The sequence below is a fragment of the Alosa alosa genome, chromosome 13 (genome assembly GCF_017589495.1).
Source record: "Alosa alosa isolate M-15738 ecotype Scorff River chromosome 13, AALO_Geno_1.1, whole genome shotgun sequence".
In the NCBI taxonomy this organism is placed as follows: domain Eukaryota; kingdom Metazoa; phylum Chordata; class Actinopteri; order Clupeiformes; family Clupeidae; genus Alosa; species Alosa alosa.
The window spans coordinates 30,639,990-30,654,658 of NC_063201.1; the positions used below are offsets into that span (position 1 = coordinate 30,639,990).

The 14,669-nt window shown below is 43.3% G+C and overlaps 1 protein-coding gene across 1 annotated transcript in view; it reads left to right on the plus strand.

Annotated features, from left to right (window-relative positions):
* The first annotated feature begins 4,605 nt into the window (after positions 1 to 4,605).
* trim71 (tripartite motif containing 71, E3 ubiquitin protein ligase) overlaps positions 4,606 to 14,669 on the plus strand; it is a 28,872-nt gene continuing 18,808 nt past the window's right edge. The window contains exon 1 of the mRNA XM_048260137.1: positions 4,606 to 6,337. Coding sequence (XP_048116094.1) covers positions 5,660 to 6,337 — 678 coding nt within the window. The 5' untranslated portion in view covers positions 4,606 to 5,659. The remainder of the gene's footprint in view (positions 6,338 to 14,669) is intronic.

The following is a 14,669-nucleotide window of genomic DNA, read 5'->3' on the forward strand; positions in this document are numbered from 1 at the left end:
AAGAAGGATTAATGGTCTGGCTGTGAGGTTCCCTTTGAGCTGAGTTAATCTTTCCTGCCCCGCACCGTGGGGGTGACCACTAAGAGTGGTGGCTGGCAGCACTCTGCCCCCCTACCCATCATTAGTGCGGCCCTCAGCGGAGTGCACCGCCACAGGCAGGGGCACTAAATCTGCACGTGCGCTGCCGTCCCGCTCTGATTTACACCTGAGCGTGCCGCTAGCAGCGCACTTCAATGCCCCCCCCTCACAACAGCAGTGCACTGCACAGTGGAGCCACCAGGCACCGTGATCCGACTGGGACTCGTTGAATGATCATTTAACTTCTAAACCAAGCCTTGGTCCGAATCCATTTATGTCACTCTGGTCTAGAGATGTAAAACATTTGCCAGCACAAACCCCAAATCAGAATTGATCTGTAATAATGTCAGCAGGCCCTGTGAGGTAACCTGATGGCAATTACAAGGAGTGCCTTCTGCTAAAGTAGGATGATGTTATTTTCACAAGGAAATATTGCTTTTAATTTGTACCTAATTGGAGTCCTAGCAGAGAGCTTAAGGGACAGTGGTGCACTGTAGCTGACAGTGTGCAAACCCTTGGAAAAAAAGGCTGTGGTTTGCTGCGGGGCTTTGGCCCTCTCACCTCGTGGCAGTCTGGTTTCTGACTGATTTACTCAAGGAAGCTTGAGATTGCAGCTGCTTGCCACTGAGAGAGTGAGAGGGCTGAAAGAGTGAGAGGGCTGTGGCTGTCTGAACTGCACTGAGAGAGTGAGAGGGTTGAGAGAGTGAGAGGGCTGAGAGAGTGAGAGGGCTGTGGCTGTCTGAACTGCACTGAGAGAGTGAGAGGGTTGAGAGAGTGAGAGGGCTGAGAGAGTGAGAGGGCTGTGGCTGTCTGAACTGCACTGAGAGAGTGAGAGGGCTGAGAGAGTGAGAGGGCTGAGAGAGTGAGAGGGCTGTGGCTGTCTGAACTGCACTGAGAGAGTGAGAGGGCTGAGAGAGTGAGAGGGCTGTGGCTGTCTGAACTGCACTGAGAGAGTGAGAGGGCTGAGAGAGTGAGATGGCTGTGGCTGTCTGACCTGCACTGAGAGAGTGAGAGGGCTGTGGCTGTCTGAACTGCACTGAGCGGTGTTCAGTGGCTGGGCAGCCCTGAGGGACACGCTACCCTCTCAGTAACCCCTCCTGGCGTCCATCCAGCTCCCAGCCTCCCCACCACCAGCAACACCTACCTTTCCCAAGTTCAGCACAGCAGCAATGACTACTGCTGTTAAATTTACAAGTACACGCCTTAACATGTAGCTAACTTACATTAATATCATAATTCACTGACTGAACTGTTGTTTGAATATTATAATGATCTTCTGATGAACTGACAAGTGACAATACTGTATGTCTGGGTCTATTTTAGTTAGACCTGCATACCAACTGCTACTTTGTTGTTGTGAAAACACTCAGAAACGTTCCGTAGTCTATTTTGTCTGTATGATGGAAATAGAATGATGCCTTGAGAGTTGAATGCCCCAGAAATGCCAACACATTAAAGTCACAGCAAAAACGGACGTTGACAGAAAAATAAAGCTCTTTATTTAACATAAAAAATTACGTTCTAATACCTAGTGTGAACAATCTGTCCATTTGCAGGCGGGTGTAACGAATGGTTAGTGTAAGCACTTCTTTCTTCAGGTCTGCTCCTGAATAGGTTTGCGGTTGAAATAAGATCCACCCAACTATGCAGGAAAACCGTGTTGTCAACCTATAGAGTTGCTAAGGAAGAGGAGTCCATTTGCAAGTGGCCAGTACAATTCCTACTCTGTAATTCTATAGCATGGTTACAGTAGGTGTCCCCCCTACTCCAGAGAGTTGTGCCTGGTCTACTGGAGCATTCACAATGGCTCAGTTTCTCAGACAGGCAGGGAGCCCACTGTGTTCATGCTCTTTTTATTGGGAGCCACTGGAGGCTCACCGCCCCCTCACACACACACACACACACACACAAGAACAAAAGCAAGGATTATCCCCCGCCACACACACTGTCATTAGATTGCTCAAATAGAGATAAATCAGAGGGACAACTACAAATGTATCTACATAAGGATAGTTCTCATGTTGAATCCACATGAATGTATTTATGACACCAGAGTAAGCCACACATCTGGTCTTTCTTAAAAATAGTTACTCACTGATAACAATTGGAGCCCTTTTTACAACTGCATTTACATCAAAAATACATTTCCACATTAAAACAAGTGAATGGAAGAGTGCTGTGTTCAAGACAACTTGATTCCTGTAGCATTCCATGGCACCTTTACATTTGCAGAATGTAACAGCTTCTATTTAGCTAGATTCACATTAGTTTTCAATCCACTGGTACTGACTCTTTCGTGAAATAATTGTTGTAAATGCCATTATGGCCTGTAATGATAGCCCATTTCTGAACCACACATCAGTCCTCAGGTCTTTTAATTAGTTCACCTGCCTTTTCCTTGTGCTCCAGTGTATGGTATGTGCTGGGGTTTACAGCAGAGCCTCTCAAGGCAGGACACCAAAACATGTTAGTTAATCCCAATGAGTCTTGAGGACATTCATTTGCTTTGCATAATACTGCCTCACAAATCCTATGAACACAGAAGCACACTGTGCAGTGCAAGGCAGCATTAGCCACGGTAATCAGTTGCATAAGGAAATCAGTACATACATCCATTTGTTTGAACATCTTTATAAACCTCCAGAGGCAACTTGTCAGACCTTATAAAAAGAAACATTCACAATACCATGTCCATGACTCAGTGACTTCAGTGTTTCCATGTTATAGATCTTCAGGTCTCAGATAATCTTTTAACTCAATTTGATTTGTTTAGTTCAAATGGGGTCTGTTCCTCTGTGTGACCATGGCAGGTTACTCTCAAATCTGTATTCATACTCATACATGTTCCAATGAGCAGTGCATCTGGGTATATGGTCAGATGCTGTTCAACTAGTCACAAGAGCACCATCTTCCTTCTTTCAGGGATTGTTCTACAATCATGCACCACTGAACCATGGTTACCTATTAAACCATCTTTACCAGAAGTCCTTTCATTATGCATAATAACATTAAGTTACCTTGTAATGGCTTAACTACATGTGGGATTCCAAATCCTTGTAAAGAAATGATCAAAAAAGTTGATTAGCCAAAGTATCTGACTGTTTGACTGACACATAAAAAATAATATAAAAGGGACCAGGGATTATTTTTGTATTGCCTGAACTGTGATGAACCAATCAGTGGATATCTTTTTTGTCTTGTTATTTTAGGGGTGTAACACAGTACACAAAAATCACAGTTTGGTGTGTACCTCGGTCTAGCGTGGGAACTCGGACTACATTCGGTACACATCTGTATTGAACCTAACGTCCTGTACCTAAACAGTTTGGTACAAATAAGTGTACCTTTACACCCCTCATTTATTTATATTTCCTTTATATGTTTTCATGTGCATTTAGTCATTATTTGCCATATGTTTGGCAAATTACAAAGGCAAAGCTGTGTTAAAATGAATGTGGGCTGGACCTTTGAGGAATATTCAGCAAGCAGATGGCCACTGGACACGATGCTCTCTCAGGGACCATACTGAATCACTGCCCTGCCTCACCCCACCACACACACCACACTGCAATACCCTCTGCCATTTTGTCCACGTAACCTACGGTCATTTCAAGCATGTGACCTGACCCTTCCTTTTTTTTTCTTCTGTAGCCTATGCTGGACACAACCCCCTCCCTCTGTTGTGCTTGTGTGTGTGTGTGTGTGTGTACTTCTCAAAGAGATCAATGGAATGTCCTTGGAGTGGTCAGTGGCTGTGGGCAGGAGTGGCCGGGCCCTGCTGCTCCTAAAGCCTGGCTGGATAATGGGGGTCAAAAGGTGTCTCCCCCAGCTCCATCACTGGTCCTGGCGTCGCACCGCTTTATTGGGCCGCTCACATCTGGAGCCCCAGCCCACAGTGGGGGCTCCATCCTGCCCCTCTGAGCCTTGATAGGGCCCCATCCTGAGAGCCAGTAAAAGTCTGTGTGGAACTGCAGGTTATTTACAGAGCAACACTTTAGTGTATGCACCTTCGTCAGTCACCAACACACCCAGTGGGTCTGGCTGTTGTTAAAAAGAAGGCTCAGTATCAGTGATTGCCTTAGTATAGGCCTAGGCTAAATGACTACCCTGCAATTTTAGGCTCTGGCAAAAACAATGACACATGGGCGAGTGAGTCAACCATAAGAAGTAAATTCAAAATGTTTAAAAAGTGGTTTGATCACTCTTATTATATTAGGCCAAGGCATTCTATGTCATGCCTATTACCTTGAAGTATTTGATTAAATAAATTAACTTGGATATGATAAATAATCTTTATAATATACATTATAAAAATAAATAAATAAATAAATAATACATTTAAATAAATTAATTACATTTATAAAATGACTAAAAATATCTTATAACCACACATCAATGATACCAAATCACATAAGGTCAGTGAAATAGTACAACATTCCTAGCCTAGGCCTACTAGCTGTATGTTCATTGTAGAGTCCTATAACCAATCGGTCGATGCCCAACCCCCTCCCCACTTAAGCCTTGCCCCACCGTGTGATCAAGCGGAAGTGCTCGTGAGCCTTTCGGAATTGAAGGCATTTTCAGATCAGATTCGACAACTCGCGTCTCTGCGGCCAGTGTAGTGCGCACTGTTCACCGATTTGAACGCAAACACAATGTGCGTGTGCGTTTAGGGCACAACCGACATGTTCCCGTCGGATAGCCCGGAGCTGCAAGGCGGATAGTCTGCACACGTCGTTGGATTTTTGAGGGAAGCCAGTGTTTTATCACTGCATTTTCGAACGGAAACTCCTGGGTTAGTAATTGTAACCATTCGTATGTTGGACGCATAATTGCTGCTACAATTCAACTGAGTAGAGAAACGGAGTTAAGAGAAGGAACAGTGGACATAGACTATTCGATTCAGTAGGCGACACATCCAAATCTGTAACTGGATCTCATGAGCGCTAACCAACAAGCTAACTAGCTACATGGGACGTACTTTGCTGAAATATTCCATTCCAACTGGGACGACTTCATCAGTTCCCTTAACACGCATACGCCCAGAAATGCCCAGATGGTAGACTAGAAGGCAAGAGACTGGCACGTGGAGAGAAAACACACCTTTGTGTTGAAGGAAAAGCAAGTAATTGACAACGCATCGAACGTGTGGCCCCTTTCGTCATGCGGCGGTGGGGGAGGATCGGAGCAGGGACCTCGCAGCGGATTTCATGTTTCGCAACAATGTTAATGCTCCTCATCTCAGGATTATAGGCTAAGGCTCGAAAAATGAGGACCGCTTGTTACATTACATTCTTACATTTGTGAACACAGCTGTATTGACTTAATCTGAATGCGATTTAATTTATACTTCCGAATTCATATCCATTTAGCTGCCTAATTCCCAAGAAGGCTACACGTTTTATTGAGCAGCTAGATATATTTTTTCGGTCCAGAGAATTTGTGGAGCAAGCGCAACGTCAGTGCGTGCAGTTGGTCCAATTAATCCCCAGAAAATCTACATATCTTAAAGCAAACGCATTCTATGCCAATCTGCCACACATTTTACGTTTTTCAAAGTATTCTTTTTGCCCACTTGTAAATGGCTTCATTCCCAGACACCGACCTGCAAACATGCCCCCTGTGCAAGGAGCTGTGCGGGTCTTCTGCTCCGATCTCCTCCAACTCCTCTACCTCATCGTCCTCATCTCAGACCTCAAGTTCATCTACCTCATCTTCCAGAAGGCTCCACGTACTCCCCTGTCTACATGCATTCTGTAGGCAGTGCTTAGAGGGCCAGCGGAACCCCGGCGACCCACTGAAACTTAGGTGCCCAACTTGTGACCAAAAGGTTTCCATGTCCGAATCCGGGGTAGACGCCTTGCCATCCTCAAATTTTCTCTTCAACAACTTGCTTGATGTTGTAGTTGCGTCCGAGGAGCAAAACAAGACTAACTGCAGAATCAACCCACACAGTAGCCTTCTTCGACCACATCAGTTCACCGAACCTCAGTGCAGTTCCTGCGATGAGGGCAACCCCGCTACCTCACACTGCTTGGACTGCCAAGAGTACCTCTGCGACAACTGTGTCCGGGCGCACCAGCGGGTCCGTTTAACCAAAGACCATTTTATTGAAAGGTTACTGGAGAGCTTGCACATTGGAGGCCGGATCAACAACTCCAACACTCCGGTGAGCCTCTCCCAGTCGTTCCATTCGACCTACTCGTTTCTGCCCGTCTTTCAGGAGCGAATGGATTTCTGTCAACAGCACGATAACGCGGTGAGTTGTCCTAATTGCCTCTGCGAAGGCAATTAATGTTTAGTTTGTTCAGTTGCATTTTACATCTTGCAGCTAATACCAGCATCTGGTAGGCTATGTTTCAAACAACATGAGCCACCCTAAATTGCGCACAAAGCTTTGCAAAAGTAGGCCTATTAAATGCTAGAATGATGTAAAAATATATTACTACATTTAGTTAGCCTGTGCATTTCTTGTGTTTGTGTGCAAGATCGCTTTGCCTTTTTATCTCAGTTGATGTGAATGACGAGCGTTATACTTGTCGTCATTCATTTTACAGAGCTGTCATTTTAATGGCCTTTTGCAGCAGCTATGGTATGGAGTCTTGGGAAAGCTTTCATTCTTTGAATGTTTTGCAGATTTCCCTGTTATTGCAGGTCAAATTACTTTGTGAATTACTCATTGCTGTAATATAGAACTTTGAAGCCACTGTGAGTATAGTTTGCGAGTAAGAGCAGTCATACTGAGAGGTAGGCCTATAGTCCACATATCATGATCGGCTGTTATCAACAGCTGTATAAAATTGTACAGGCATCTAAGCCATGGAGTGATTGGTCAAATGACTCCATTAATGTTTTTGAGCGCTGCAACCCCCGATCCTGAGGAGCATGTCCGTTTTACCACACGTGCTTGACTTCCTCAGGCTCTGATTGGCCAAGCCCCCATCCTCATTAGCTGGAGGGATGGGAGGACCGTGTAGAGTCTCTCACCAATGTTTGTCCATCATAGGAGCTGATGTTTTTGACTGAAAATTAGTTTCAGGCAGTCATACAATAATATGGCCAAGAAATGTGAATTTATGTTCCTTGTTTGAGATCCCACATCAATTGCCACATCCACTAGCCTACTGTTATGACATGTTGGAGAGAGTGGAGGGTCGAAGTGTTGAAGGGTTTCAAAGGGGGAAGGATTCAAAGCAAGTTTGAAACTCCTTGTGTACTGTGGTACTTTTACATTAAATATTGCTACCGGATGTATTGGTATGGGAATACTGACTGAAATATGATGCCAACAATGTATTCTGTGTTCCCTAATGGGTTCAGTTTGTTTCACTGCCTTAGTTGTATGGTTTTATAGATGGCTCGATGTGCCAGTGTGTGTGCGATTGTGCACTTCTCTCCTCTCTTGCTGTTGCACACTCATTATGTGGTGTTTACATCCTGTTAGACGTGCTTCTATTTGTGTGTTGGAATGTGTGTGTTCAACAGTAGGTCATATGATTCTTTGTGAGGAATGCAGAGCATGTCATCGTAGTGACGGTGACGCTGGAGAATCGCTTTCAATGTTGACAAGCCCTCATTTCACGCCCCCTCCACAGCCCCCCATCCATGTGGGGGCAGGCGCTGAGAGATTCCACTAGAGCAACAACTGGCCGTGACAGAAATACACCAGCCTTTGGTCATTCGTCAGTTATGATACAAGAGTCGGTTTCAGACCCTCTGCTCACTTCCCCATTCTTTCCACTGCTTTTAATATTCTATGATCCTTTGAGTTTCCATGCATTCTAAAGTAAGCTTACACAGTGGTCTGTGACACAGTGGTCACACTCACAGAGTCGTTGCATTTCTTCCAAATCCTATCCACTAGCCTGCTCAGTGGTGTAGGGGCTCAGTGGAGGTGCGCTTTTAGAGGGGGTAAATATGAAGCTCATGAGAAAAGGTTTGCTTTTATGCATAGAATAGGTTGAGGATGACCATAGGTCAGCATGTTTTTAACAGTGTTTTAAACAGTGTTTATTTGTTTAATATTGTCAGGGCATTGGTGGGTGTGTCCTCTGGACCTTACTGGGGTGATGCAGAATAGCCCCCCCCCCCTTTCCCTCTTGCTGTCTCACTCTTTCACTCACACCCAAGCATGGAGGGGGAAGGGGGGTGTAGAGAGGGGCCCCAGTATAGCCAACACAGGAAGCCTCCCGTTCCGACGGAATGCTATGACATCAGCTCTCAGCAGTCCTCTAGGAGGAGAGCTGGAAGCAGAGGAATCTTTCTGTCGTTCAGGGTTGTTTCCATTCTCTACCAGGACTCTCAACGATTTCACCTTTATAGTCTGTTTGTCTTCTTGTATGCCTTCAGAAGCTGTAAAAGTCTAGTGTGCACTGCACTTTGTAGTTGTTGCATAAGTGACCTCAACTGATGGACCTGGGCATTCTCTGTGTGTCCTTTCATTGTCCCTGTGTACTTGCTTGCAATGGTTTAGTTGCTACAAGCAAATGGCTGTAGAAGACCAGCAACTTGCCATGGGTGTTGTGTTGTGTTGTGTTGTGTTGTGTAAACACAGGAATGCCACTGGGTTTGGAGGTTTGCGGCCTTGTTTGTGTTGCTGTAGCGAGTGGTAGCACCATGGCCTCCACCCTGATTGGCTTAGGGCAGGGAGGATGGGGGTGTTGTAAAAGGGGGAGAGGAAATCCTTAATGTGAGAGGTCAAACAATAGAGGTTATATTCCCAGCAAAAAGTCTTGTGTTGAAATGAGCCATTTCTCCAAGCAGAAGTTTATGTAAACATACAGGGCTAAGAGAGAGTTGAAGTTGTTCTTTCAGTCTCTTCTTGTCCTTTTTGGTAATCTTGAGTTCACAAAATGGCAGATGGGGGAGAATTGACTAAAGTTTAAATGCCTATTGTGAGTCAAGGTGATGCCAAGTGTTTCCATTGTATGACCACTTCTCTTTAGAAGCCCATGGGACATAACAGGTTGACGCGGAGATAGAAAACAAATAATTCCATAATAATAATAATAAATCAATACCATTTTGTAGAGCAAAAAAAAAAAAACCTGCAAGGTGGCTAGCAGTGGTACAGCATTATTTTCCATGCAGATTTAGTTTATAAATGATTTACATGGAGAATAAGACTTGAGAGAAGGCAAAAAAAAAAAAATCCAATATCTTACACTATTCACTACGAAACGTAATGTACTCAAACGTACCTTATTTTACCCATGAAAACATACCAAAACCACTTAATTTATATGAAGTTGCCCTTAAATTTAAGGTGTGACCCCCCCCTACATTTAAGTTGTCAAGTCAGGGGTTACCTTTAAGGAATCCTTGAATTAAGGGGAAATCGAAAAAGTAAGAGGTAAATTCAGTAGACTTTTCTCCTTAATTGACCTTAATCTATGCACATCTCTACTTAAAAACACCTTAATTATAGAAGGGTTTTGAGGTAAAAAATAGCGCATTTAAAAGGGGTGAAATTAAGGGGTTTTGTTTCGTAGTGATTACTAGGAGCAGTTTTTTGTAAACTTATGACCACTAACAGATTAGAGTTTCAATTTGATTTTCATTCTTTTCATCAAGTAGTGCATAGATTAGCCCTGTAAAGTAAAACCTTTTTAATTTTTAATGTCAGCTAACCTAGATCTTCCATTTATTTTCCTGTTAAGATGCTTTTGTACAGGTTGGAATGCAGTGGCTTATATTTGTTTTAATTTAATTGAAAATGGCTGGACAGCCATATGTGTTACATTTGATGGAGCACTGTGGCAATTCCTGTCAGTTTCCTTATTTAAATTCCTTCTAGCCATCTCGCCATCTTCTTCGATTTCTTCCCAGTATCAAGATGTGTTTTTTTTTTTTTTTAATTGCCAAAACATAGCAGCAAGTGATCAATGATGAGATGAGGTAACAACAGCAGACCTACTGTAGGTGTTTTTAAGGTCAGTTGATTCTGGCCTTTTGTGTTTATTTTCCAATTTTGTGGAGGAATTTGTATCTGATCAAATTCCACAGCAATAGTGGCGTTTCAACTTTGAAGATGGGGGTTTAAGTAAGTAATTCAGCGTTATTTACCCACTGTTGTAACGGCACAATTGAGCTACCATGTAGGTCTCAATTGACCAACAGAACTGCATGAGAATCTGAGCCCTCACTGTGACTGGTCTGCCCTCAGGCTGTAGGGGAAGGGCCATGTGAATGACTGCCATGTGCTGGTGCTGGCCTCAAGAAATACTATTAAAAGACTGACCTTGTTTGGCCCACTGATTGGCCTTAAACAGGAATTGCTGTACATGCAAGTACGAGGCAATTATCTTGTTTCAATGCCATGTAAAACTTGCTTTTTCAAAATTATTCTGCATGTGCATATGAATTAGTACTGCTTGAAGAAGAAATGTAACAGAAGACAGAAGATTTGATGTTGCATAATGCTATATTCAAAGCCCGTGTCCCATACAGATGCAGTAATCAGTTAAATTCTGTCTAAGCTACAGATTACCAAAGTCCTTATAGGTGGGTCCCCCCCTCTCGGCGGCCATCTTGGTAAGGCTCTTTGGGCAGCTATTTTCCTATTCAAGTGAAGGGGGAGGGATACGTAAGAGAGGCCACATTGACATAAAAAGTACATCATACAAAATCTGAATTGAATTATATAACCCCTCCCCAAATTGCTTAAAAAAGGCTAAAAAAGGATAACAATGCGGTTGGGGCGGGGAGGGGTATAGACAACTGCCAATTGGCATTACAAACTAACCCTATACATTTCTATGGAGGATTCTTTGAATGCTGTTAGAAAGTCTCTCGTTAGAAAATCTCTGCTTTTACTGAGTCTGTTCACCCTAATAATGAGAAATGAGAAAAGAGAAAATGTGCAGAACTTATAGAAACGGCTTCATCTTTTGATGATAAGTTTTGGCCTAAGTTTCGTTTCGAAAACCTTGAATCAATGTCATAAGATGGTTCATCACATTACACATCACGTCACGACATTACACACTATATTATACACACATGTGCAGGTCAATGTTTGTTTTTTTTCTTTGCGGTGATGACGATGACGAGCTCAGACGTGACCGCGGTATTGTGGTAATGCGGTTACCAGCCCTAGTGGACGCAAATGGCACCCGTTTCATAGAATGACCCATTGACAATTGATTTCCTCTTTCTTGTTTCGGAGTTTGTGGAAATTCTTAGAAAAACCTTGCTTTTCCATGGGCAAGAGAGGCATTACAGAGTTACTTCATTAGTTTACTGCATTCATCTCTGTTTTCCCAGCAACATTTAGCCTGGCCTCTGCCTGGCAACATACTTCTGCTCGATTTCTTTTCCCTACAGTACTCCGTCTGGAATAGGTTAATTCGCCCTCGTTTACTTCGGTAGTTGGGCAGCCGACCCAACCAGCGAACAGAGGGCGTTCCTGAGAGTGATTACGTTACATAGGCATGGTGTTTCAATTACTACATCCCCGCCCCCCGAAGCGTGAACATGAACTCAAGCATTGAGAACATTGTTCGTGTACACATAGTTTACTAAAAAGAAAGATTTTGGACAACTCACTCCTTGCAAGATGGCAAGATGGCAGCGAGCAGAAAAAAACATTTCTTTTTAGTAAACTCTGTGTACACCAACAATGTCATGTTGTGTCGAGCCTTCTTAGTGTTTGAAAATTAGCGATTTTGACGCGATTGTATCAAAAAAGTAATATCCCTATAGGATTCCCATTCAAAAGGTAATTTCACCCGACAACGCATACAAGCTTAAAAGTGGCGCTTTGGACATACTTATGCATTTATATGAAAGTTTGACTTGGGTACATTCACAAAACACTATATGATGCATTTTGGCAAGAGTTACGCAGATGAAACGTGTGATTGTTTGCTGATAAGATGCACCCTTGCTTGTTATGGGTGTGATGCAGAGAAACTTCTCTGTATGACGAAACGCCATATTGGACCAAAGTGGTTCACAGGAACTCCAATGGTTTTAAACCTCAAACTGTGCCCTCCCACCCGGAAATAAAAGTTTGCCTATGGATCTAGGCCAGACTCTGTGAAGTCAGCACAACAACAACAACAATGGCGGTATCAGTGTCACAAACATTATAATTATCATTGAACATAACATTATTTTAATGTTCTTAAATAGTGATGCTTCATCACATGTTTTGAATGTATTATCTGGAGTGCAGTAAATACTGAACTGAAGTTTTACTCAAAAATTATATCGCAATAAAAAAATCACAATCAGAAAAATTGCAATTAGATATTTTCTCCAAATCGTTCAGCTCTGTTCTTGATGCTGACTTCCTTTCCAGTTTCTGCTGTGATGCAAGAAAAGAATGAAGCTGTTTTCCAGTGTACATTTTGTGGCCATCTTTCAGCCCTTTCTGTTTCCCCCGGTGCCTCTCTATGTTTTTAACCATTTTCATGTGCCGTCCTCTTAGAGCTTTGATATAGAATCTGGTGGGGCACACTTAAAACAAACCCAACACACAGCACTGAGACAAGAGCCATCTGGAGCAGTTGAGACAGGCCGAGGGTTTTTCCTCTGGAAAGGGTTTCCTTCTTTGCAGGGATTGCTTCATGGTGGAATGTGGAATGGTCAGCAGATTGAAGGCCTGACTAAAAACAGATTATTTGCCCGTTTTCGTGCAATATTATTAGAAGCACAGACATTGCGATTCTTTCTCTGTCTCTCCCTGACGTTAAATAATGAACTATAAAAGGCTTCTTGTCCACATGTGGCTGAAAAGGGATAGCCCTCTCTTATTTCAAGCTTTTCAAGTCTGATAGAATATTTTCAGTTAACCCCCCCCCCCTCCTTCTCTCTCTTCTTTTTAACAGTTTTATTAGGACCAGGGTAGATGGTGTATTTCCCCCATTTAAGATTATATAAGTGAATCAGTGCGGGCTTCACAGTGTGCATTAAAAAGTGTCCTGCCAAAAGTTCTGGGCCACTTCATAAAGCAGGACACACTGCTAGTGGAACATATGTCTGAACATTTAATGTTGTTAAATGAAGTCGGGAAGGTGGAGCAGCCACAGAGATCTTTCTGGCTCACAGATGTACTGTGGAAACTAACAGTTACTTAGCTGGCTAAAACACTCTCACTGCAGCACTCTACTTGGCCTCTGTGTCTGCAGTCCCAGACATAGTTTTACCATATGGTCATTGGCAAGCCGGGGTCTGAGCGTTTTACCTCCACTGCTCGTCTGCAAACACGGCACATAAGCAGGGACTCGTATTGCCAAAGATGAATGGGGTTATGTCGTTTGGAAAGGTGGAGGAGAACGTACTGGATTTCTACGTATAACATGGTTTACACCAAAAAGCTACTGTCTGCTTCACCTCTTTATTCATCAGAGTTTTAAACCCCATTATTTATCACTGTTGTGCTGATGTCAGTGTTGGTCAAGGTTAGAGGGGTGTTATGATGAGGGCCTCCTGTCTGTCCCGCGTTTCCTTCCTGTCACTGGCTGCTTATGGATGAGTGCAGGGTGTGGCGTGTGGGTCAGAGCTGAAGAGGTTCAAACAAATGGAGACCAGTGCGCCTCTGAACCCCCCACCAAACACACACATGCTCACTCTCGTCCCTCCTGAGAACACACATGGACATGATTTTACATACGTTCTCCTGCACTCCTTCAAAGCAATGCGTCTCCCCTGGCCTCTGCCTGTGCGTTTGGAGGCCAACTTGAGTTTTTCTGCGATTGCCATCATCACCTGTAAGGTTTTAAACAGAGAGGAAGCGTCTTTGTTTTCAGGCCCTGCCCCTTTGCACGTAATGCTGTGGTGGTGGTTGAGCTGTGAAACCTGTGATGCATTTGGCACACATTCTCTCACTAAAGTGCCCACATTCTCCCTCTAAAGTCCTTGGGCTAGGTATGTGTTTGTCCATGTTGCATGAGCGAGCCAGCCACCACTAGATGTGTGCGCCTGCACTGTCTCATTCACACTGCATTAGCACACATACTAGGGCTGCACGATTATGGCCAAAATGATAATCACGATTATTTTGATCAATATTGAGATCACAATTATTAATTAATTTTAGTGAGAAAAATATTTTTTCCCTAAACATATTGGACTTACCATCTGGCTCACCCAAATTCTTACCCTCACATTTACTCCCCTAAATTACTGCAAATATAGATTTGACTGCGACTTCCAAACTTCCAAACAACTTCCAAACAAATGTTTTGTGCGTGCTACTTTGTTAATATTTGGGAAAACGTTAACAGCCCACCGGGAATCCTCCCAACGCTCCCCATTAGCCACTTAAGCTCTGCTTCTTGTTCATGAGTTTACTGTAATCGTTTAGTCCAGGGGTGTCCAAACTTTTTGACTGAAGGGCCACATTGGGTTTTGAAAATTGGCCAGCGGGCCACACACAAATAATAATAAGAATAATAATAATGTTTTTTATTATTTAAATGACAAAATAATTTTGTTGTAGAAAAATAATTTCTTAAGAAATACTGTTAATTTGATGCCGTTTAATTCATTTATAAATGGTGCACTGTCACTTTAAGACTCTGCCAGCTCCACTCAAATAGCCTATGGCTAGTGCTGTGCCTATGGCTGTGCCCTCTCACAGTTTA